The sequence below is a fragment of the Xyrauchen texanus genome, chromosome 4, assembly GCF_025860055.1.
Source record: "Xyrauchen texanus isolate HMW12.3.18 chromosome 4, RBS_HiC_50CHRs, whole genome shotgun sequence".
NCBI lineage: Eukaryota > Metazoa > Chordata > Actinopteri > Cypriniformes > Catostomidae > Xyrauchen > Xyrauchen texanus.
This window is the reverse complement of record NC_068279.1, coordinates 40,907,714-40,933,444: the sequence shown is the minus strand read 5'-3', so window position 1 is coordinate 40,933,444 and position 25,731 is coordinate 40,907,714. Positions and strand designations below refer to the sequence as shown.

The 25,731-nt window shown below is 37.0% G+C and overlaps 1 protein-coding gene and 1 long non-coding RNA gene across 7 annotated transcripts in view; one reads left to right on the top strand and one right to left on the bottom strand.

Annotated features, from left to right (window-relative positions):
* LOC127643319 (active breakpoint cluster region-related protein-like) overlaps window positions 1–25,731 on the top strand; it is a 212,727-nt gene that overhangs the window by 108,037 nt on the left and 78,959 nt on the right. For all 6 annotated transcript variants that reach the window (XM_052126007.1, XM_052126008.1, XM_052126012.1 and 3 more), the window contains 6 exons: window positions 852–912; window positions 17,428–17,480; window positions 19,146–19,286; window positions 20,765–20,886; window positions 22,617–22,785; window positions 25,591–25,713. In XM_052126007.1, the coding sequence (XP_051981967.1) occupies window positions 852–912; window positions 17,428–17,480; window positions 19,146–19,286; window positions 20,765–20,886; window positions 22,617–22,785; window positions 25,591–25,713 (669 nt within the window). The remainder of the gene's footprint in view (window positions 1–851; window positions 913–17,427; window positions 17,481–19,145; window positions 19,287–20,764; window positions 20,887–22,616; window positions 22,786–25,590; window positions 25,714–25,731) is intronic.
* On the bottom strand, window positions 2,861–7,098 carry LOC127643322 (uncharacterized). Its single transcript, XR_007970481.1, has 4 exons — window positions 6,955–7,098; window positions 6,589–6,882; window positions 6,256–6,335; window positions 2,861–3,246 (listed from the first exon to the last, which is right to left on the bottom strand). It is a non-coding gene; the product is annotated as an uncharacterized LOC127643322 (long non-coding RNA).

Sequence of the window (25,731 nt, the reverse complement as noted above, 5' to 3'; positions counted from 1 at the left end):
TCTACAGTACCATCAAGCTCTTTAGGGCCTGGTCATCTGCAGCGGGGATGGGGGAGGGGGAGGATGGTTTTAGCAAATTATAGTCAGTTATGCCATTGTGTGATATTATGTTTAAGCAGCAATCCCAGTGAGCACACAGACGTTGCTGGAAAGCAGTATGTTTTAAGCATCATATTTGTGTATAAACGGATAATCTTAAAGGGACAGTTCACCTAAAAATGCAAATTCTTCATCATTTACTCACACTCATGCCATCCCAGATGTGTATGACTTTATTTCTTCTGCTGAACACAAATTACGTTTTTTAGAAAAAATATCTCAGCTCTGTAGGTCCATATGATGCGATATACAATAAATGGTGATCAGAACGTTGTAGCTCCGAAAATCACACTAAGGAATCATAAAAGTAATTCATATGAGTCCAGTGTTTAAATCCATATCTTCAGAAGTGATATAATAGGTGTGGGTTAGAAACAGATCAGTATTTAAATCCTTTTTTACTCTGTAAGTCCCCACTTTCACATTCAGAGGTAGAAGTGAAAGTGTAGATTTAGAGTTCAGCATACATACAGCATATTTGCAGAAGTAACATATCTGTTTTTTACATGTTATATATTAAATGTTATATGTGTTATTTTTTATATGTAGAGTCCTTTTTTAGATGTGCTGGAGCATACACAAAAACCTTTCACATGTACACACATTTCTCTTTATTATTCTATACAGCGAGTGTCAAATTCTGCTGTCTAAGCCAGATGTGAGCTTAGTGTGCATGCACTGTAGGACATGTAGATTTCTGAGCAGGATCTGTGCAGTGTGTATTTAAAGTGAGCACTCTTCTCTCTTGACAGAACCTGAAAGTTAAAGGACCTAAAGAATCCAAGGACTGCACCACCAATGCCACCATGGAAGGTAAGATGATATCTGCTGTACATTTAGTGTGGAATGTCAATCTAAATCCTTTAAAATGTGATGCGTTGATGAAGGAAACGGATGGTTCATTGAGAGAGTGAATGGATATGAATGAATAAGCAAGAGAGAAGGCAGTTTCTCTTTAAGAATGAGCTCAGCTCTGCATCTTCTACTTGTGTATGCAGCATCCACCACTCAAGTGTGTGTGTGTGTGTGTGTGTGTGTGTGTGTGTGCGCGCACAAGAGGAAGAGAGAGCTTGCTCATTCTAAGTGTTTTGTGTGGGAGATGGTATCCAAAGTGTGTGTGTGCTCTCTCCCTCTCTTTCTCTTGTCAATGTGTGTGTGTGTGTGTGTGCTGAGGGAGGGATAAAAGGGGGTGCAGAATGAGAAGGAAGCCGTTACAGAAGACTGAAGGAACGGGAGAAACTTTGTCATGGAGGTTTTAATGGTTCTAAGGCTGTGTTGTAACTGCACCTACGGTAACTATATAGCAGTTTAATGCTTTGATAGTCTGATGAGACTCAGTTCTAGGTTGATTTTAGGTTTGGAAAGAGAATCTTCTGATTTGAAGATTAAAGAGTTTGAGAGCTTAGTCTGGCTGGAGAGCAGTCTGATATAGGTTTTGCTTATTTGAATGCACTTGTGATGTGTGATAGTAGTAACGGTGTCTGATGTTGTGCATGCGCTCGGATATTTCTTTTGCAGCTGTAAGACTGAACTTGTATGAACAAAGGCTATTCAAAAACAGAAATTTCTGGTCTTGGATGCTTATCCTTTTATACAGTTTTCAGCCATGCTAAAATACACAATGGTATGAAACATCTGTTCACTTAGATGCTGTTAAACTTAGCACTAAATAGGTTTAAATGTCAGAGACAATATCTTACAGTGAACAAATGTCAGGGAACATTTGAAAATATCGACAGCATTTGTGACTATGTTGATTGTACCTCATTTTCTTACAAAATAAAGCAAAAATCAGGGTAATAAAATGGGGGCAGGAATCTGATGCTTATAATTGTATTAAAGCACTTACATTCATTCTTTTGTTAAAATCATGTATTATTTATAGCCAGAGTGTGATTTGTTGATAAAACAGAGTTTTGAATTTTAATGTAGAAATTCAGGCGACGGTGTAATTCGTATAAAATCTGTCACAAATTCTTAAACTATAGACTAAAGCCACATAAAATAATTATTTGAACTGAATTTAAGTTAATCAAAATAATTAACTGTATTGACAATTAGACAATCTTATTAACTCAATTTTGTTAAACAATTAACAGGAGACATTAGGATAAGCTATATTTCAAATATGTAGTCAAATATTTTGCTGCAGGGCTAACATTAGCCACCAAATTTGATCAGTCATCTGTTATTTTTCAGGACTTGCACGTGCCCGCGCCGGTATAAAGATTTCAGCGTTTTTTAAACTTCTATAAAACACCATGTAAAATAATCCAAGGTAAAGGTTAACATTTTGTGAATTTGCTATGAGCCCTTCCATGTAGCAAAATACACCGTTCCATTTGAATCTCACCTGCTGCAGCCTATCGCTTTGGCCCGCCTCTGTCTCCTGTATTCTTACTTACTCCCGATTCTGGCCCAAATCAATCGGCCCAGATGTGGCAGCCGGTGACACGCTAATGCTGCTGAGTTAAGATGGATTCAGCCCAAAAATATAAGTGGCAGCACCACAGAGATGGCCCGAGTTATGTAAATATGTACGGTTAATTAATGTTACATTTAAAAAAAAAATAACATTAGACTAAAATTTCTCTTACATTTTAATTATAGTTTATAAGACATGAATAATATATATTTTTTTACAAATCTATATAATCATCTCATTATAATACAAGTACAAAAACTTGAATGCATGAAGAACATTTATTTACAGCATTTTACAAACAAATAAGTGTTTACATGTGCATGAAAAAAAGGCCCATATACAAGTACATATTATGACTTCAGAATATATTTTAAGTATTTAATTAAACTTAAATCAGGAGAATGAACTTAAAAAATTTAGCAGGTCTAAACAAAATTAATATGTTTCAAACAATACAGTTTGGTAAAAGGCAAATCAGCTTGTCTTTGGCATTAATTGACCTCATTTAATACTGAGCAAACGTAAACATATTTAAATAATTTAAACCTTTTGCTTGAAATAAACTGATCGTGAATAATTTTAAGTAAATTACTCAACGCTGGCCTTTGCTCATTTTCTCCTTCCACCACCTCTATCATAGGCTTTTCATGATCCCTGTGCAACATGTCTTTCCACATCTTCATCCCATGAATTCTTGGTTTGGGAGTTTCTCTTTACAGTAGCTGTAAAGAGTAAATAATAAAGTACAAGAAATGATTAATAAATAGCAACATGGTCTAACTTAATGCAGACTTATTGAAATCAAATATATTTAAAGGAAGGCCCATTTTTCATGTGTTGCCAACACCTCGATGTTGTCTTACAGACTATTCACAATTTAAAGTCCAATGATTTAACAATAAGTGACTGTATCCACCATAAGCAGAGGTCTATAGTAATGAAATACAAATACTTAGCAGGGCTCTAGAGTGCGACCAAAATTTGTAAGGGGCGACTAATTTTTTTCCTTGGTCGCACCGGTGCACCTAACGTCCTCGCACGCATCTGCTGCTTCTCGGCGAACTTTTTATTTTTTTCCCGCGAACTAAGCGTTTGTTCTCCTAGACAGAACTCACTCATGGTTGGATCATATTGTGGTCTAAACCAATCAGAGACAGAGATGGGGCGGGTCTTTGCCTCTGATTGGCTGTGGTCCAGATATTCATGTAGGCTCCGTGCTGTGTGATTGAAATTGCGACCGGAGCAAAAGAGAATCAGTTACGGCAATCAGCATCAGCAAAAAAAAAAAAAAAAAAAAAACAAACAAAAAAAAAAACGTAGAAGTCAAATAATGAAAAGAAATAGACCCATAGAGAGTTTTTTCTGTAAGAAAAGTAGGCCTGTTCCTCCCTACACTCTACCCGGTCAATGCTCCGACAACAGCCCAGACACGGAGCTACTTCAGCCAGTCTCCCCAGTCCCTGGTAAGATGCCAAGTCCTGGTCCTTCGTCGGAGATGGCATCCGACTCAGAGACGGAGGTAGAGCCTAACGTTACCGGGCCCGAGATAGAGACTCAAAATAAAAAGGGAAAAACATATATATTTCGTAAAGACTGGTTAGACCAGTTTCCCTGGTTAAGGTTTAATAAGAAAGAGAACATAATGCACTGCATTTACTATCAGGTCCTCAGAACAATCAGAGATGATAATTAAATTCAACGTCGCCTATAACATCGCAAAGGGAAGTGTTGAAATGTTTTATTTTGCTTAAATTTTTTTAGTTTGGAAGCTCAGTGAAGCACTTTAAACATTTTTTTTTTATTTTTTAAAAAAGATTTTTATTTTTATATGCAGCATAATTGTGCTTCAAATAAAAAAAATATTTACCTACACCTTATTCTTGTTTAAAATCATTTACATAATATATGAATGTATATGGAGCGTGATAAAAAGGTGACCTTGAAATTGTGCCGTTAAAGGCGACGCAAACCGAGGAAAAATTTGGGTGCACCTAAATTTTGTGCTGGTGCACCTAAATAAAAAAGTTAGGCGCACCAGTGCAACCAAGGCAAAAAGTTCATCTGGAGCCCTGCTTAGTTACAGTACTTAAGTACAGTTTTTCAATATTTGTACTTTACTTGAGTATAAATATTTCTTTAGAATTTTACTTTCAGTTTACTATATTTTGAAGAGAAAATTGATACTTTTACTCCAATAAATTTCTCCAGACCCTTTTGTTACTTTTGCAACTAAACACCGCAAAAAATAACAGCTGTACATGCAAAAATGCATGCCGATTGGCGATAGTGATGTGTGATTTGTTGAAAGAATCATTTGAGTTGAATCTTTTAAATTTGATAACTTTGAACAGAACAAAAAGATAAAAAAAGTGCGCTGAATGATTTGTTTGGCGAATCACGAATCTAAATCTAAATCACAAGCGAAGCGCATGCCAGATTACATGTTCTGTCGTCTGGCTCCACTGGGGGAGACAATAAACTGCTAAAGTGTTTCTAGATTTGACTAAGTCATTTTATAAGTCCTGCTTTCCACGAGACCTGTTCATATAAAAGTCAATCACATGCATTTACATTTTACATTTAAACAAGGTATGATGTGTATGAATAATTATCAGCACTCATGAAAATGTCCAACAATATTTATTTTGATATTTGTTCATGAATATGACCATAAATATTAATTTTGATTATTATATGAAATGTGAATGGTCTTTGCCTAAGCAAATCTAGTTTTCTAGTGGTTGCTAAAGTGTCATATTTGCTTTGTAGCACATTTATGCTACAGTATGTGGTCACTAGGTTTTCTGGATGGTTGCTAGGGCATGCTATGCAGTTGTCAAGGTGATCTCTGCTGTGCGTTGTGGCGCATTGCTACAGTATGTGGTTGCCAGGTTGTTACTATGCTATTGCTAAGTTGTTTTAACTGTGTTTCAGCACATTGCTATGCAGTTGCCAGGGTATTCTGGGTGGTTGCTTATTGGCCCAAATGAAAAGAGCCCACCCCCACATGTCTCTGTTCTTTTCACTAATATGACCTTCCTTCAATGTTCCAATTTTTGGAACATTGGGACTGTGGTGTTCATTTACACTCATCCCATAAATATGATCATTTACATTTACATTTATGCATTTGGCAGACGCTTTTATCCAAAGCGAATTACACAGCCCTTATTACAGGGACAAAACCCCCGGAGCAACATGGAGTTAAATCCAGGTTAATCCTGGAGTATGAATGCAGTATGAATGGTGGCCAGACCTTTTGAAGTTCCAAAAAGCACATAAACTCCAGTGGTTTCATCAACGTCTTCTGAATGGATCCAATTGGTTTTGGGTGAGAATAGACCAAAATAGACCTTTTTCGACTATAAATCTTGACATTAGCAGTCTCCTTGGCGATCAGACTTTCAAGCTTGATTAAACTTCCTATAGCGCCACCTAGGGCTCTGCACATGCATAAGTGAAAGCAAGCTTGAAGACATGATCATGCATAGAGATTGCAATGCAAGATATACAGTGAAAATGAGTTACAATTTGGTTTGTTTGGTTCTGAATCACTTCAGAAGACATGGATTTAACCACTGCTGTAGCATGGATAACTTTATGCTCCTTTAATGTGCTTTTTGTAACTTGAAATGTCTGGCCACCATTCACTTGTATTGAATTGACCTATAAAGCTGAAATATTCTTCTAAAAATATTTGTGTGTGTTCTGCAAATGAAATAAAGTCATACACAAATAGGATGAGATGAGGGTGAGTCGTTTTCTAATGAGCTTCTGTTTAGATTCCCCCCGTTATTCCATATTATACTTCCTAAAACAAAAACATGGTATTAACATGATAAAATCATGCTGACATTTTCTGCCTCTAAGTTACATTTACATATACATTTACAACTTGCCAATATGTTAATTTGACTGGATGCTACTTTTTTCGAGAATTTGAGGTTATTTTAAAAACAATATACAAAAGCCTTGATGAAATAAGAAGAATGACTGTGGTAGAGACGGCAGAAATAAAAATATATAAATATAATCAAACCTGATGGGGGTTATCTGATACGCACCATTGTCATCTTCATCATCCTCCTCCTCATCGACGTGTTCCTCTTCAAAGTTAGTTTCAGTGCAGCTTCAAGGGCTCAAAACACACCACTTTCAACAATTAATATATTAAACATGAAAAATATAGTGTTTTATTTGTTGTAGGTACAGTAGTACAGAAGTGAGTCACTTAACTAAACCAGAGACTTTTGCTGTTTCTCAATGTGCGTTCTTTTGTGTTCTTAAGTTTTCTTGGACTCGTTCTACGTCATCATCCACCGCAGAAGTTTGATTCCAATCCTCAAGAACATAAGTACCTAGAATGCAGGAAATTACCTGGATGTGTCCTTGAAATCAAGACATTGAAATCATCCAAAATGGACATTTACCATTTTGTTTTGTTTTATCTTCAAGAGTTTCCTGCTGTAATCTCGCAAAATGCTTGTGAGTCGTTATCCTCCGTCAACATTTGTTGTTTTTTTGTGCATAATTTTAACTACAAACTTTATTCTTTTAACATGTCACTAGTCCTACAAAACCTCACTTGTGTGATGATGTTAATGCTGTCACGGCTTCTCTCACTGGATTCAAATGTGCGTCACAAATGTGTGACGGTTAATTGCGCAACAGGAATGTCTCAGCACATCTCAAAGCTCGCAAAAGATGCGTTCTACATCCTCCTGTCCTTCCGAGTTCGTTCCTCTAAATTAGCTTGTCAAGACTGGTCTTCATAAGAACACAAGTCCGTTCTCTGCATTCTTAGAATTGAGAAACACCCTTTGACTAAACTAAGCTATGCTAACTGCTCACGTACGTAAAGTTAAAGTGCACTTTGTCCCTTTAAGGGCGTCTGCTAAATAAATACACCAAAATGAAATGCACATCGATGCTTACCCAAGTAGTTTTCTTCCAAATTAGCCCATTTTTTTATATGACTTAGAAAATAATCCATTGTTTTGCCTGCGTCCAAACAACACAAACACACAGATCTGATTTCAGAAAGCAAAACTGGACTTGCCTCTCTGAAATTCTTATTGGTTGATTGACATGTCTGTGTCAGAGTGTGTTGCAGAAAAAATCACATTCGTCTAAAGTTTTGTTCGCATGTTGAACCCCTTGGGTTTTTCTGCTACATACTTGCAACGCAACACCCTTCCACTGAAATCAATGGATTCACTGAATTTTCTGACACAGTAAACTCTAGTAGCCTATGTAGGTGTTATTATGATTCAGAAGTGCGCCTGTGTCCTTTAAATGATAGTAGGCTGTCATCTGACATTCAAAGTGTTTGCCTACTGCTTTATGGACATACAATCATGCATGTTAATGTCTCTGGATGCATTTACTTCTTTGAAGTTCCTCATTTCACCCCAATGTGACTTAAGCATTTTTCCCCATAATGCACCTCTGCAGTCACCACAGTAATAAATGATAGACAGACAAAGGTACACTTTGAAGTACATAAGGTTGGGGCATTGGGGGTTGGAGAGGGAGAAGAAAAATACAGTATAAAAAGACTAGAAAACTAGTGTTTACTACAGTTTACACAGAGAACAGGGGACTCTCCTCAACCGCCTATTAAAGAGAGGCCCTCCTTTCTGTTTTACGCTTAAAGGAATGTTCCAGGTTTAATACATTTTACCAGCACTGTAAGCCACTTCTTTTTTTGGAATACCACTTATTAAATATCTGTATTACTTGACAGATATCACTATAGGTGTCCTGAGAAATGACATCTGTCTCTGTGACAATCCTTGACTCTGTACAACAAAATAAAAAGTCAGGGCAATGGCCTGCCCTTTTCTAGTCAATCAGAAAATGTAGCCAATAAGAAACACTCTCTTCTTGTCAACAGAGCGCAACAGTGCCTTCCCACATTTTCAGCCGTCTTTCTTTCAGAAGTATTTTTCCCATTCATGTTTTCCTAGGGGATTTCATAAAACAGTTCCAATCCTTGAACGGAGTGGTGGTGGTGTAGTGATCTAAGCACATAACTGGTTATCTGGTAATCAGAAGGACACTGGTTCAAACCCCACAGCCACCACCATTGTGTCCTTGAGCAAGGCACTTAATTCCAGGTTGCTCCAGGGGGATTGTCCCTGTAATAAGGGCTCTGTAAGTTGCTTTGGATAAAAGCGTCTGTCAAATGCATAAATATAAATATAAATATATATGAACTAAACCAACCAGCTCTGAGGTGACATTACATTATGAACTTTGATTTGAAGCAGAGAAGTGTTTGCTGACAAAGGTACAAGAATGTGTACTTACTGTCTTTAATGAGAAAAAGAACTACAATCCCATGAAGAATTGAAAATGACCTATTCGAAGTAAAAACAATTGAACAAAATAAAACTATTGATTTAAAGGTTTTTATTATAAGCAAAGAACAGTATATTTACATTTCCCTCCAAAATTTTCACATACAATATTTATGAGTACCGGTTGTTTGAATGTGTAGGGAGGCTGACTCGATTGCAGTGCATCATGGAAGTGGGCGGTTGCTGCTCTTTTTGCTGTGCTTTTTCACAATTCAATATTTTCACTACTAAACAGGCCAATTAGAGAACATACAGCTCAAATAATGATTTTTTTTGTACAGAGACATTAATATAAGTGCTTTAACAATTATACAAGCTGCACATTTCTGTAGTTCTTAACCAGGAATTCTGCATTTAAACACAATTTTTAACACTGGCTGATGGCTTCAACAGAAGCATACCATCAATTAACAACTTTGGAGGTCACCATTGGTCTGTTTATCAGTAAAGATCAGTTTATCTATGGAGAAAATATTTACCTCCGGAACCAAACTGTTGCGCACTAAAATGATATAAAGTTTTACTCTTTGGCAGTGTGGGGTATTTGGAGAGAGGGCATGTGGTTGAAGGGATGGTGGTGGTTTAATTCAGTTAGAAATTGCTTTTAGCACCTGTGACGTGCAGTTGATTACCACCTAAAATTATTTCAACCACACCTCTCACTTTGTAAAACAAAATGCACTTAAAATGGAAGTATGTGGGGCAAGCCATGCATCGCACATTGTTCAACTCCTGTCATGACCATGTAAAGTCAATAAACTCTTAGCAACCTCTGCATGATACACGCAGGAATACAAGAAAGGCAATGTTTATGTATGCAGTATTTTTAAAAAGAAGAATTAATTGCTTAAACAAAAACTTAACTTGTACTGAACTCAGAACATTCCTTGTAACTTTATCTTTTAGTCCACTGTTTGGATGCTTACATTAGTGCAGCTTTTAATTTAACTGCACTGCAGTCTTTTAGTGATGTTTGACATAGCACAGCCCTAATCACAAGTCTTTGGAAAAGTTAAAACACTTTTGTTTTTATGTATTTATTTGACCGTGTCTGTGAACTTGTCTTTTGTTATAGCCTGATCTTGACATTGAGGAGAGTGATCCAATTTGATGATTAATTACTTATCCCTATATGTTGTCCAGAGTGACCTTGAGGACTAGCCGAATATATGCGTACACACACACACACAGGGCATGGACGTCTACACCCTCCTGAAATCACTCCATCACCTGCTGCACTAATTCCCTCATATTCTTCCATACACTTATAAATATTAAACTCCACTCTTTTCTGCAATCCAGCTGGGTGGGTCTATTGGAAATCAGTAGATCTATTGATCTAGAGGCGTTTATTCCAGGACTGTGTGTGAAGGACATAGGAACCAAATTAGTATGCAAGCATCTGTGCCAAGAATGTGCTCCAAGATTGTGTTTGGTTTTCACCATCTATAGTGACTTTCCTGATTGGTTCCCTTGTATATCTAATCAGCTCTGATCGGTCAAGCTCCATGAGGTGCCGTGGGCCAGTTGATGCTGATGGAGCCAATTTTGCGTATTCGTTTTTGACGGCCAAAGCAAGCATTAGCACACATGCATACTTTTATTTTATATGATAAAACTATAATTAAATCCACTGACTAGGCAATTGCAAAATATAAAAGACTATATAATAGAACATAATTCATCGAGAGATGTCCATGTACATTCTGTACATATTTAATTATGAAACGTAACCTTTTAGAAATAATTTTATATAATCTTTTAAACAAAATGAAGCCAGCTGTTAGCTAAAAACTCAAAAAATAAACAAAAAAATGAACAACTATAAATACTAAATGCTTAATAGAAAAAGCTCCTAATGAGGCCCTGCAAAAATATACATGAATATGTGGGTTGTGACAGCTAACCAGATATCTGTGCATAGTTAGTATAGCAAAAATTTTTGAAAAGGAGGAGAAAATTCTTCCTATCTTTTTGTTGTTGCATCAAAGGCTGTGCGTCTTATCAACTTTACTGTATTTTGGCATTTTATTTCTTGGTAATACTGTAAACTAATTGGTAGGGCTGAAATGATTAGTCGGCGTTATCAACATAAAAAATTGTCGATAAAAATGTTAATTGTCGAATACTCGTTTGATCTCATTTTATGTAACATGAGATCACATTAAACTCTAATGATGATGCACGAGAGCATCACTACAGTCCACGCAAGACTGAGGAGAGGAAGAATTACACAGCTCACAGTCCAGGTGCACTCTAAACTTTCCAAACAGCTTCATCTTATATAGATCGCAAAGTACAAGGGAATTATACAAAAATACCAAATAATTAAATACAGAAACACTCTCGTTCGGTGTCGGAGCTCTTTAAAGGAAACACCCCGGTGTTAAATGCAGTTATATTTAATGTGTTATAGCTTTAATAAAGTTCAAATAATACGGAAGCAGATTATGTAAATAACTACAAACTTCGAAACTGGCATTTCTCTGTGCAGTCAGCGCCTCTTCTATGAGTTGCACGAATGTCCTGATCTGAAGGGGGAGAGACTGAAACTGCATCCGGCTGAGGCACACTCTGGTGCGGGGACACTCGTCCCTCGAGCGTGCACGCTTAATGCAGCTAGATTAGAACGTGATGGCTTGCGACTTATTGAATCACAATATATGTCACTGTGCATTTCTTCTCGTGAAGAAATTTGGCAATAAGCAGCTTTATTAATAAGAGAGAGTTTTTTTTTATTATATTTGTTTGTTTTTGTGTCATTTAGACATTTTTTTTTCCTCTATTGTTATTAAGTATGTTTAATACAACCTTTTAAGTTGGGGCACAAGCTGAATAATCCGTTAAGAGCTAATGATTAATAGTTGCAATAATCGCAGAATAGTTGAATACTCGTTCTAATAATCGTTAGATTAATCGATTATCAAAAAAATCATTAGTTGCAGCCTTACTAATTGGAAAAATAAAACAATTACCACATAAGAGGTGGGAAATCATATTTCTGCTGTTACTTATGCATTTACAAAATAGTTAGTTGAATTTTCTTATTCAGCCTGTGTAGCTCATTGTAATATTAATAAAAGTCATGTTGGATTTTAAGCACATCGTTTTTATTTATTTTTTTTGTACGATAAACAAGTCTGATATTGTGTTGGGTCCCCACTTCAATGTAAAATCCGTGTCTTGACGTAAAACCACTTGGGACAATGCTCTAGTGTATATGAGAGAGACGAGATTGATTTCTGTTGTAAAACAGTAGTGTTCGCTTATAAACCTACTTGTACACCACACTTTTCTCTCTTCCTCTTAAACTCTCTCTTTTCCTCGTATCATCCATCACCGCTGCAGAGACTCACAGGAAATATGTGCTGTCAGAGTGCTCTGTTGTGTTATGATGTGGTTCTTTGATTAGATTGTGTAGTGTGTCTGAATGAGAGGGGGCTGCTGGGAATCAATGTCCATTAGAGGGAAAGAGAGCAGGACCACCACAGGACCCCTTCATATAACTGTGTCTGTGATAAAGACATGATTGCAGAGGAGGAGAGTGGAGAATTCTCCATCTAGTGCTGTCAAAGATATTAGAAGCCACGTGTTTCCTGAATACTGCTCACAGGAGAGTGTGTATGTCAGTATGCTTCTCAAAACCGTGTAACAGTACTCACAGATTGACTGAGGGGAGCAGTGGTCTTGATTAGCAGAAGTTTCTGAATCAGGTAGACCAAAGGTGTTAGAGATGTCTGTGCTGTGGCCTAGCTCTTACTGGAAATGCTGAAGATAGGGATGGGCAATATGACCAAAATCTTACATCACTACTTGAGTAACTTTATATCATGATAACAATATACTGTATATCACAATATAGGGAACGTTTTCTGGAAAATCAATAGAAATTGGTTCATATATTAAATAACCATATTGTACTGTATATTTTTGGATAATCCAGTCAGTGTGTTAAATACTTTAGAAATAGAATTTTTTTCTATTTTTTGGAACTTAACAAGTATCCTGTCAAACCTTTAGTTTGCACATGACATAGTGTTGTTGTTGTTGTTGTTTTCCTAGTCAGTATGAGATAAAAAGTTGGGCTTTCTAGCTGTTTGAGATGTTTGACATCCTCAATAGTGTTTTAAGGTAGGACTGGGTTTATATCTACTTTTTAAGGTATATAGGATGAGACTATACCGTTTATGTTGATATAGATTGATGCCTCTTCATGACTTCACTGATGCTCTGTCAGGTGAGGAGTATACAAGTCTCCTGGCACATGAAGAGAGCAACCTGCACTGTGGATCACCTCAATGCCAAGTATGCTGACCCAGCCACTAGTAACCTGTTGGACATGGCCTCACTTGTGGATCCACGGTTCAGGGCCAAATACATCCAGAGTGAAAAGATTGATGCATTGAAACACAAAGCTGTCTTAGAGGGGAGTCTCTACTGGCTGATCAGGGCAACTGTCAGCTTGACCCAGCTGTGCCCACGGTGCCCGAGCCTGCAGACCAAGAAGCAGCAGTGCCACCAACAGCTTAGAAGTCGTCGTCACTGGCAAGCTTCTTCAAGCAGAGCACAGCAACCAGCACCACACTGACACAGAGGGAGGCAATTGAAAATAAAATGTCAAACTACTTGCAGTCAGTTAGTGTAGAGAGTGATGCAGATCCTCTCAAATGGTGGATGGAACATGAAATTGTCTTTCCAGCACTGAGACACTCAGCCACCAGTTCCTCTTTCGAAAGGGTTTTAAGTTCCAGTGGTAACATTGTAACCTGCCAGAGGGCATCCCTGAAGTCTGAGGCTGTTGATAGGCTAGTTTTCCTCCTATGTAGCCCTGTACATTTAGAGATGTACAGGGCTACATAGGAGGAAATACTTTGGTGAAGAAATGTTTACCTCAGTAGAAAACTTACTTTGTCAAAGCAAGCAGGCCTTTTGTTATTTTTATTCTTGTAAAGGGAATATAAGAGAAAGGAGGAGGCGAGAACCATGGAGGGGAAACAAAAATAATTCAAATATGACAGCCGCGCCTCCCCGGGCGGATCGTAGGCAGTCTTCCAGCCCCTGACGGAATAACTACTGTACCTTTTATTCACTGTCACACAAATCACAGGCACATTGGCAGGTTATGACTTTATAAACGCTTATTTTTTGGTGTATTACTCACACACTTTTACTCCAACACATCATTCGGAAAACAATACATTTTAAAGCTCACCTGAAGCTCAGCTCAAGCCCGCTCCAAAATTGCAAGCTAACATGTGAGATAAAAGAGTCATAGAAACAACACAAAATTACGTGATTGCTTCATAAAATGTGCTTTTCATGTAGAATTTGCTTTAAAGACACTGTTAAGTTTATATCTCATTTATCTTTTAGGACACTATTGTTTAGGTTTAGGCTAATGTTTTAGGTTTCCGAGGTACGTTTTACTCATTAAAACGTTAATATTCACTTTAAAAACCTTGTCTGATTACATCATCATTTTGCTCAGTTTTGGCGCCACCCACTGGACATTTCACTGGGAAACTGCAGCCAAACATGTAAGGAAGCACGTAATTTTGTTTTGCAAAAATGTAGACACGATTGCATAAATTTCATAAGATCAGGCTGCTTATTTCATATGTACAAATGCCAAAAAGTGTGTTGGTTGGTGTAGGTTGTTGTAATTATAACTATCTCAAGTTCATATTATATGAATAGAGTTCGAGGGAGGTCCCCAACAGGATGTAAAACATGACACAGTTGTATGTGTGTTTACAAAATTACAAATTTAAATGAACAATCTGTTAAAAACTTCTGTTGGTGAGATCCTAAAAGTTTAAAGTGATTCATGACACTACAAAAATGGTGTCATGATAAGGGTTGATTCCAATACTGTTTGAAATTAAAACTAGGAAAATCCTCTTCCCTTTTATTATTTAAAAAACAACAACAGCAACATTTCCATCAGAGAGATCACACATCAATAGGCAACACTTCATTAAACACACCTCCTTGTGTACACCTGTTAACAATCAGAATCAATTATCTCATAATCATTCAATCACACTCAATGTGAACAATTAATTTCCCATTTAATATCCCAATTTCTATTACTCTAAATGTTTTATTATAATTACTGCATTGACTTTAAAATGCGATTCAATGAATATTGCTGAGACATTATTTGAATCTTTATGAGAATTACATATGTACATTTTATAAGATTCTTTCCCACTGCCCATCCTCCAATACCAAGATAAAATCTCTTTCCCATAACCTCTTAAGAGCTGTTAAGGCCCCATCTGAATCATCAAGGAATAATACACTGATGCTGTGAGCACCATAGTGTCTTCAGCTTTAGGGGGATGTGTACTACTACCAAAAATAGTGCAAAGTAAATGGCGCAACTATAAATACCTGAAAAATTGAGACCTAGAAATCCCAAATTGCTGTTCAATTTTCAAATGATTTCAAAGCTCCGTTTTCATAAAGGTCACCATGTGTAGCAACACACCTCTCCATCCATTTTTTCCAGCAAAAAGGGGACTTGTTAATTCATAATATGGAGTTCAGCCATATACTTGATGAAACATTTTGGCAAGTATCAAAATTGAACATGCGGCAAACCTTTGACCATGCTGAATGTTGAAATAATTGGATGTATTTTTACTTCTCTATGCAGTTTGATAGAAAGTCTTTGCAATAGTGAAATTGATGCAAGGACCACTTCAATGTTGGGTTGGACTCACTCCGGTGGAAGAGACCAATGGGCCTAGTAATGAAGCAAAATTTGGGGGAGGCTTAAACCTCCTTTGTCAAATGGTCTATGCAACGTAATGAAATGTAACTGAGGTTGATTACCATTCCAAATAAAAAACTTTTATTTTATCAAATTGTTTAAAATAAGAAATGGGCAAGCCAGAACAGAAAAAACTCTCTGTTGTATGTGTCTGCCAAGAGGTTTCCCTGCCTTGTCTCCTGACTCAAAGAATGTCTGTCTTGCCCTGAATAAGCAAAGCTCTGCCTTTTGTGACAAAATAATATTGTATATATATTGTATAATATCAGCACTTTTAAAACTCTTTTCCAATTCCATTCATTCCTGTGCTTTGATCTTTTTAATGAATGAGGCTTATTGTAAGGTATTCTGCCCCATAAGCACTGACTTAAGCACCTCCCATGCCACGCCCACAGAGGACACGGAGGACCAATTGGTTTCTACATAAACATTAACTTCTGTCTTTAACATTTGTTGAAATGCTGGGTCCTATAGAAGGCCATCTATATGATTTTCTTCTCTCTATATGCGGCAACATCTCTAAACGCACCAAAGCACAATCTGAAATTAGAATGTTCCCAGTTGAGCAATTAGTGGTAAATGCTTGTTAAATTTGTGGATTCAGCACGGGCAAAAACACCCACTCACTCCACTGATTTAATTAAGGCATGTGAAAGTCTTACGTCCATCCTTGGCATCAATTCTTATCTTAGCCAGGTAAAGCAGTGTGAAGCTCACCTTCTGTTGGTGCAGTCATTTTTACACTCTTTGAATCTCTTCCACTTTGCTTGTGTAGCAGTTGCAAAGTCTGGAAAAGCCATAATGTTGTAATCCTCCCAGCATAACTTGACTATATTCCTCAACGGACGTAAAACAAAGTCTCCACCCTCCTCCTTGTCACAGCTGTTTTTCCGCAAGGCCCTACATGTCGGTCGAGATTTTCGTTAGCACTGTATAAATGTTCACAATATCTTGACCTACATCCTGAGGCTCGCTGTTATTCCTAACCGGACCCCCGCCATCTTGCTCTTGAGAGGCGTCTGGCACGCGTGACCGTAAATGCATTTAATGTCCCCACAGGCAGACGATTTCAAATTCTGCGACATCCTACTTTCCCATCGCAGTTTAACAATCAAAATGAAATCATTTTGCACCGTGTAAAATTGATTGAAAGGACAAATGTAGCAAAGTGTAGCAGAGCTCGCCACTAGGCTGCTTCCACTCACATAGCGTCACATGACTCCAAACCTAAACTTTCTTTAAACTTAAAGACTATATACTTGCTGCCTTGCAAGCACTGTTTTTTTTTTCCCTCAGAAAATGCAAATCTCATTTGTTTCTGAAAATATAACAAGTTAGTTTTTAGAAGTGGATTTAGGCTTTGATCGAGGAGTTAGTCTACAGTAATTATATTTAGCTTTATATGACAGCAGTTGAAATCAACATTGTGTTATGTGGTAACACAAAAGCATGCAGAGAAACTGCCTCTAACTCTTCTGTCTCTGTCCTTCTCAGAGGAGTATAGATAGAGGGAGGGAACTAATAGTCTCGTGTTTGTGAAGTGCTCAGAGATTCTGCTTACTCAGCTGTGTAATAGAGTTTGGGAAAGAGGATTTTCAGTTTTAGGGTGTGTGTGTGTTTGTGTGTGAGAGCTATAGGCATGCGTGTGCTTGTGTATGCTTTGTGAATTTGTGTTCCTCACTTTATAGGTCTGTATGTTATGATAAAATAAACTCAAATGTAAGCTCATTGTATCATTAATTCTACGATTCCTTTTTTTGCAGCTCTCCTCTACAAGCCCATTGACCGCGTCACCCGCAGCACCCTGGTCCTACATGTGAGTCTCTATCTTTTTATTTTGTGCTGTATTCACAATTGTTTGCATTTACAGTTGTCAGACACTGAATAAGAGCTATAGCTTTAATTAGTAAGGTCACCTTTACAAAGGCTAAAAAAAGCGCAGGCTCCATGTATTTTCTTGGAGTCACACACACACACACACACACACACACACAACACTGACACAGCTTTTATCAGAGAGGCAGTGAGCTGTGACTCTCAAGGACTGCTTTTCATTGAGTTTCTTCAGCATGGCGGGGCTTGCAGTGTTTTTAATAAGCTTAAATCAATTTACTGCTTACATTTGAGAGAGTCTTGCAGTTTAATCAGCCTCAAGGTTAATAAAGAGTCCAATTTTATTAACTGCTTTTTGTTTTGCATATTTGAGTGCTAGAGTGCTAATACAGTTTTGATTTGTTACCTTGTAAAGGACATAAATTAAGGGGAGCTTAAGGCAGAAATACCCCAGAAATTAAACATTTTTGGAAATAAAAAAAAAAAAAAGAATGCCCTTATAATGGATTGGGCTGTTTTTTTTTATTTGTGACATCTGATACAGTTCTTAATTTTCTATTATAGTACTATTTATACGTATAATGACATACAGTATCAGTTGATGTTGATTGAATTTTTAGGGCTTGAGTTAATAAATTCTCAATCTTGAGGATTTTTATTAATCAGTTGAATAAACTGAAGTAAACAGATGAGTAAAAGTACATTTTAAATGGTTAGAAATAAAAAGCCTTCATAAAGGTAAAAAAATTGCCTGTGAAAATCAAATCCAGTGGAAAGTATTGCCCCTTAATTAAAAAGACAGTCTTACAATGCTTGTAAGATTATTTTTACATGTTTGATCATATAAAATTGTCTGTGGTGACATTTTGACCTTTTATTGGTGTAAGCTGTAATTATGAAGACAATAGTTCTGTTGATGAAATGTCAAATATGATCCTCCTGTGCTATAAAGAGACACTCTCAATATTTGTCTTAAACATTATATTAATTAGGATGCCAATACCATCATGTCACAACTGGTTTTCCTCTTGGTTCACATGACTGACATATCCAGATAAAACTTTTATCAAAAGTCATAAAACTTGTTAGAGAAGTTAAAGATTGCGATAGTTCAACTGCTTCTGAAGAAGCCCTCATTAGATCCTTTGATTGTGAATAACTATAGACCAATCTCAAAATTATCATTCATCTATTGATAGATCTGATTTGACACGCATGATTGCATGAGGCATCTTACCTAAGAGAAGCCCAGAGGGGGAGAAACTGTGCACAATCAACAAACAGCAACACACGTGCACTGTTCAGAGTCAGTTGTGATCAAATAATAAATCATATCTTTTAATTGTTCTGCCCGGCATAAGCATAATCACAGAAGTGAACTCCCTGTTATTTGCAGATAGCGTGGGAATTGAAGATAGGATTTATATCTGTTTGGTGGAGACACATTGATATGGCCAAGTTTAAATTGAATGTGTTCATTCAATCGGAAAGCAATCCGATCAGTAAAAATGCATGAAGTGACCATGTGTAAATAGGCCCTTACTGAGTTTGTTTTGATTTTATGTTTTGTGAAACATAGACGACTTAGAACTTTATGCATTTTTTATACAGCTCAGGAATTATATCTGTATTTGTTGTGTTGATTTAGGACTTGTTGAAGCACACCCCTAAAGATCATCCAGACTTCCCACTACTGCAGGATGCTCTGAGAATATCCCAGAACTTCCTGTCCAGCATCAATGAAGAGATTGATCCACGAAGGACTGCTGTGACTACACCCAAAGGAGAGGTGTGCTTCCTTGTAAAGAGATGTTATTATACTTTGTGATGTAAAGAGAGGTGGAAAATGATTGTGTACAGCTAACATGCAAACTTTGACAAACATTTTAAGAGGACCATTGGGGAAAAAATTAAATGCTACAAAAGTATAGAAAATGACCCCCTTAGGTGTCAGTGCCTAATTTTCTTTTTTGGCACATTATTTGTAACCTTCAAGGTTTGAAGTTTTTCCTTAATTGAGATTTTATAGGGATTGTTCACCCAAAAATGAAAATGAAAAAATGAAATTCTCTCATTATTGACTCACCCTCATGATATCCCAGGTGTGGATGACTTTCTTCACCAGAACACATTTGAAGAAAAAATTTAAAATATCTCAGCTCAGTAGGTCCTTAAAATGTGAATGGAGATTTCTCTTTTGAATCTCCAAAAATCACAGACAGTCATTGATCTGACTCCAGCTGTTAAATGAATGTCTTCTAAAGCTCATAACATGCTCACTTTTGGTTTGAAAAAGATCTATATTTAAGTACTTTAAATCATGCTTCCATTCTGCAGCGGTATGCAAGCTTGATGTAATTGCATTGACATTTGAAACACGTAAGACTGAGGCACGTGCGTCACAGCCGGAAGAGCAGCACTGTTTGCAAGTGAGGAGGAGGAACGCTGTACAGTATTTTGGTTGGTTTTGGTCTGTATTTATTTGTTTCTTTACTCACAATGGTGCATTTGTGTGCTTATCATGGATGTCTCAACCAAGTGAATGAACATGAGATTACGTCTGTATCATGGCAATGCAAATACGTCACACGAGAGACTGATTCCACCCTCTCAAGAAGCTTTAAAAAGTCCATATCATTTTAGAAGACATTCATTTAACCACTGGAGTTGTATCGATGATGTTTATTCTGACTGTCTGATTTTTGGAGCTTCAGTAATCAGATCACCATTCATTGGATTTTAAGGACCTACTGAGCTAAGAAATGTTTCTATTTTTCTTTAAATGTGTTCTGGTGAAGAAATAAAGTCATACCATGAGGGTAAAGTAACTAATGAGAGAGAATTTTAATTTTTGGGTGAACTATCCCTTTAAGTCTCAACTGTTTTCCATTATGCACCTCTTATCCTCTTTTATGTTTATCCTACTGATGAGTGCATGGCTGTTTTAAGTCCTAACTTCATTGACAGTTCTGTATGTCAGCACGAGCCACGGACCAGCAGGCCATCTTTATTGTTGAGCATCTTCACTTTGCTTGCTGCTTAGATATTTTAAATGATTGTAATTTGATGGTCAGCGTTTTGTGATTATAGACTACAGTAGACACAGAGAACATCTTATAACAATCAAAGTGTACAGTATCAGTGGCGAACTGCAACTGCAGGCAGGTCCTTTGACCTTTGCAACCCCTTGGTGCTCCAAAGGTGCAAAAGGTCTGTCTTTATGAACAAACCTACAGGAAGTAAGTGGGATGTTTCTGTGTTTGGCAGGTTCGTCAGCTGGTGAAGGATGGGTTCCTGGTGGAGTTGTCGGAGGGGACGCGGAAACTCCGTCACGTCTTCCTCTTCACAGACCTGCTGCTCTGTGCCAAGATGAAAAAGACTGCAGTTGGGTATGACCTTGAAGATTTTTTTATGTTTATATATGTAAATGTTACCATCTCTATCATGCTGTATAACTCGCTTTCTGCGATTCTACCTGTTACCCACCTCTACATACATCATTGTGCAGGTCTTTGTGCATTTGGTGTCAGTAGATGAAGTGTTTTGATTAATGAAGCTGCAACCTCTTCTATCACTCAGTTGTTGTCATGGTTGCGATGCCAGAGGGACAGTAATAGTGACTGATAGCTGCAGCCACCTGAATGCAGCTCTGTGTTTCTTTAACCACAGCCTTCCCGTAATAACACACACACACTTTGGTTAGCGTGTGTGTGTGTGTGTGTGTGTGTGTGTGTGTGTGTGTGTGTACGTGTGTACGTGTGTACGTATGCATGTGCATGTGCATGTGCATGAGAGCATACTTCAGTCATGCCTTCTTAGCCTTTTTTTTCTCCATTTATCTTACACACACACAAACGGCATCTCTAGTTAATCCAGATTAATCTTATTAAACCAGAATTTAATTTGATATATTTCTTTATCTTAATCTGAGACAGTCAGTTCTAGGTTTTGTTTTCACCACTGGCTGAGACTAATATAGTTACATAGTAAAATAGTTATGTTAATCGTAATGAATTTGGCAAATTCATGAATTAGGAATTTACTAATCATAAAATGTATATATGAAATGCAGCAGTGTTTTTGTTACATTTATATTGACAAATTGTGTTTTCTTTGGTGTGAAAGTTAAAATAAGCTTACAATATTGATTTTACGGTTACAATTTCAATTCAGATTCATGAACCAATTCATTCGGACTCTGACTCGACCGGGACTCGGCCTGTTATGGACTCGGTCTTGAGTCTCACTCAGCCCCTTTTGGACTTGGACTCAACTCGGACTCGTTTGTTTAAAGACTCTGACTCGACTAAGGTGGACTCGAACCCAACACTAGTTTCTGTCATCATTTTGTCACCCTAATAACTTTTTCAAATCTTTTTCCTTCTGTTGAACACAAAAGTAGATTTGTTTGAAGAATTTTTGCACTACCAGGTTTCCCACACGTCCTGGAAAACCTTTAATTTTGCAATGCAGTTTTCCAGTCATGAAAAGTAATGGAAAATTAAAAAAATGTGCTACCGTCTAAAAACGTACAGAAATGTCAAAATAAAAGCTCTATTTAAATGGATGTCTAAATATTACACTTGTTGGGCACAAAAAATGTCCTGGAAATGTCCTAAAAAATTGTGCCTTGAAAAGAGTTGGAACCCTGACTGCTCTCTTCAATACCATGCACATGGATGGGGACCAGGGGCTGTCAAGCTCTTAAAAGGATAAAAAAGTAACATGAAATTATCATAACATTAGTCTATACAATTCATGCACCATATTTCAAGTCTTCTGAAGGCATACGATTGCTTTGTGTGAGGAACAGACTGAAATTTGTTGTTCATTAAAAACCTTGCCTTAAAAATCTCTCTTGACTGCCATTATTATCAATATTTACTTTCAATGTATGGAAAATAGCAGCTTTAACATCTGCTATAATGAACTCATTTATTGTTCCATGGAAGAAAGTTTCAAACTACCTGAGTAAATGATGGCAGAATTGTATCGTTTCACCAGGGTTGTGCCCCTGTAATAACTGTCCTGTCAGTTGTTTTGGATAAGTGTATGCTTTTTACGACAGAGACATGTATGATGATTAAATATGTTTACTTTTTGTTTGTGAATTTATCAGGAGGCATCAGCAGTATGAGTGCAAGTGGTACATCCCTCTGGCTGATCTGAGTTTCCAGACTCTGGATGAGTCGGACTCTCTCCCTCACTTTCAGACACTGCCAGAGCACGAGATTGAGGAGATGAAGATCAAGATCTCTGCCATCAAGAGTGAGATACAGAAAGAGAAGGTGCAGTCTTTCTTTCACACAAATATAGACTTCTGTTGTTTTAATATAAGTTAATATTTGTTTTGCTTGCTCAGGCATCAGTATTATGTACTATATTGCTATTTATCCTACTAATGGGTATAATAACTTTGTTGCAAGTAGTGGTCGACCGAGATGGGTTTTTCAATGGTCGACACCGATTCCAATATATAAAGAGCAGGATGACTGATGGCCGATATAGATGCTGATAAACATTTTTAGAACAGCAAATCAGATAAACACACACACACACACATATACACACACACACACACACACACATATATATATATATATATATGACCATATATGTGCTTTTTGGAGCTTCAAAGGTCTGGCCACCATTCACTTATATTGTATGGACCAAATGAGCTGAGATATTTTTCTAAAAATCTTAATTTGTGTTCAGCAGAAGAAATAAAGTTTTACACATCTGGGATGGCATAAGGGTGTGTAAATGATAAGAGAATTAGAATTTTTGGGTGAACTATCCCTTTAATACCATTTCTGATTGCAAAGACACAACGTACAGTTACTGTTTGGAGAGGTGCACATCAGGCTAAGGGAGAGGCTACGCCATAACCGCCGTAACCATGCCTACCCTTGGGCATAGGTTCGATTCAGAAGTTTAAATCAGACTTAACTGCCAAGTATTGCTAAATATCAGTGACATCTCGTGACATCTCTCAGCTGTCTTCAAAAAGTTCTTCACTTGGTTATCAGCTTTTTCCAATCCCAGGTCATATCAGATTCTCTGAAGCATTGTTTTAGGTGTCTGTTTGGCATTAGAGAATGTGCATGTAATGTTTTGCCTCTTAATCAAGTCATGTGTAGGTTGGTCAGGAGTCTATAAGTCTTTAAGTATAAGGGAAGCAAATCTAGTTTAAGTTTAAGGGAAGCAGATTTTTCATTGTTTAGCTGAGTTCACCATAGGACAATGAAGCAGTGGCTCACACGCAGAGGAAAGGTGACAGCCCCTAACATTGATGACTCTATTGTGCCTGCTAGTTTGTTTATGCTAGCTGACATTGAGAGAACTAAACAAGTTCCTCTCTGAGTCATATAGCCCAATATCACATATTATGTGCCAATATAATATGATGGAGACACAAGAAGACAGAGCAGTGCAGCCCTGGAATCCCTTTAACCCTTGTGCGACCTTCGGGAAATTTTTGTCTTTTTCATTATTGTTTTTTCGATAGTTTTGGCTGTGTTCATGCCAACGGCATACATTTTGCCAGAGGTGAGTATTTTTGGAGTAATTTTGATATTTCAACCTCAGTTCCTATAATACATCGATGATACACTGTGTACACAGTGTGTGCGTGCGTGTGAAAAACAACAGTGGCATTATGTATACAAACTGACATTTAAAAAGTTAAAATCCTGAAAATGAATGAATAATTTGTAGTTATGATCAGGACTGATGTTGGTCAGTGAAATTGGGAAAATAATATTAATATTTAATATTGTTTTATGGCAGTTTTTTTAATGTAGATTTTTTTGTCCTCTAAGGTACTGATTGTTTTTTGTTTTTTTGATCTGGCACAGCAGAATAATAATGCATCAACATCAATATTGTTGCTAATCATTGAAATATCCCAGACTGTGATAATCCAAACAAATAAAAATAAATAAACAATTCCCCTTAACATTTATTATATGGAAATATACCCCCCAATAAAAAAATAACAGTGGCATTGTATAAACAAACTGGCATTTAAAGGGTTAAAATCCTGAAAATTAATGTATATTAATGAATATTTTGTAGTTTTGATCAGGACTGATGTTTGTTCCAAAATTTACTAATTTAAAGTGGAAAATAATATTAATATTTGATATATTTATAAAATTGGATAAACCTTTACACAGAAAAGGTTAGTAAGTGATTTATTCACACTAAAATAATGTTAGCATACATATTGTTTATATCTTGTGGCTATACTTTTGAAACAGTGAGTATTTTAATGTAAAACAATTGGCCCCCATTCATTTCCATTGTAAGTGCCTCACTGGAACCAAAGTCATTCTAGCAAGTCAGTTCACTGTCGGTCATCTTTGGAACGCTCTCGGGAGGCTATTTCAAGTCATGCCAGTGCAGCTCCTATCTACTTGAATGAGAAAGACCAAAATTTCAAAAATGTTTGGTCAAGATTACGATCAAAGAACATATTTCAAATCAGCAATAAAATATGACAATACTGGTATCATAAATTGTGATTCTTTACCTCATATTACGCTAAAAAACAAAATGTTCCCAAATTGTATAGCTACTGTAATGCGCATGTGCATCAGCTAGTTGATTGACAGGCGGTATCTGTATCTAAAAGTTAATTGGCTCTTTTAATTGTAAGGCGGGACTTACTTTCTGCATCCATTGACCATTGGGTGCTCAGAGCTCCTTTGTTGAGCATTCCAATTTCTCCCATCCATTCAATAGAAGTGACCCGTCTCTGCTAAATAATCTCTGCTGTAACCCAGATTTTTTTTTTTTTATTTATTTTTTTAAGAAAAGGAGGGACAAGTAAAAATATTTTTTTTTTGGTGATCAACATTATGCCACAAAGGCTGTTGATTGAGCTTTACTTATATTGATCCGGGAACATTCCTTAAAGTTACTATTGTTACTATGGTAAAATAATAATTATTAAAATGAGTTCTCCTTAGAATAGTTTAAGAAGGGTTTCTCTGTTACTATGATATTCTGGCAGAAACTACAGGTTGACGGTGTGTGTGTGTGTGTGTGTGTGTGTGTGTGTGTGTGTGTGTGTGTGTGTGTGTGGACAGAAAGCACTGAAGGGTCAGAGTCGTAATGTGGATCGTTTGCGGAAGAAGATGAACGAACAGGAGTCATGTCTGCTGTTACACTCACCCGACATCCCATTCCGCATTCACAACAAACACGGCAAGGTACCAGATCAAGCACTC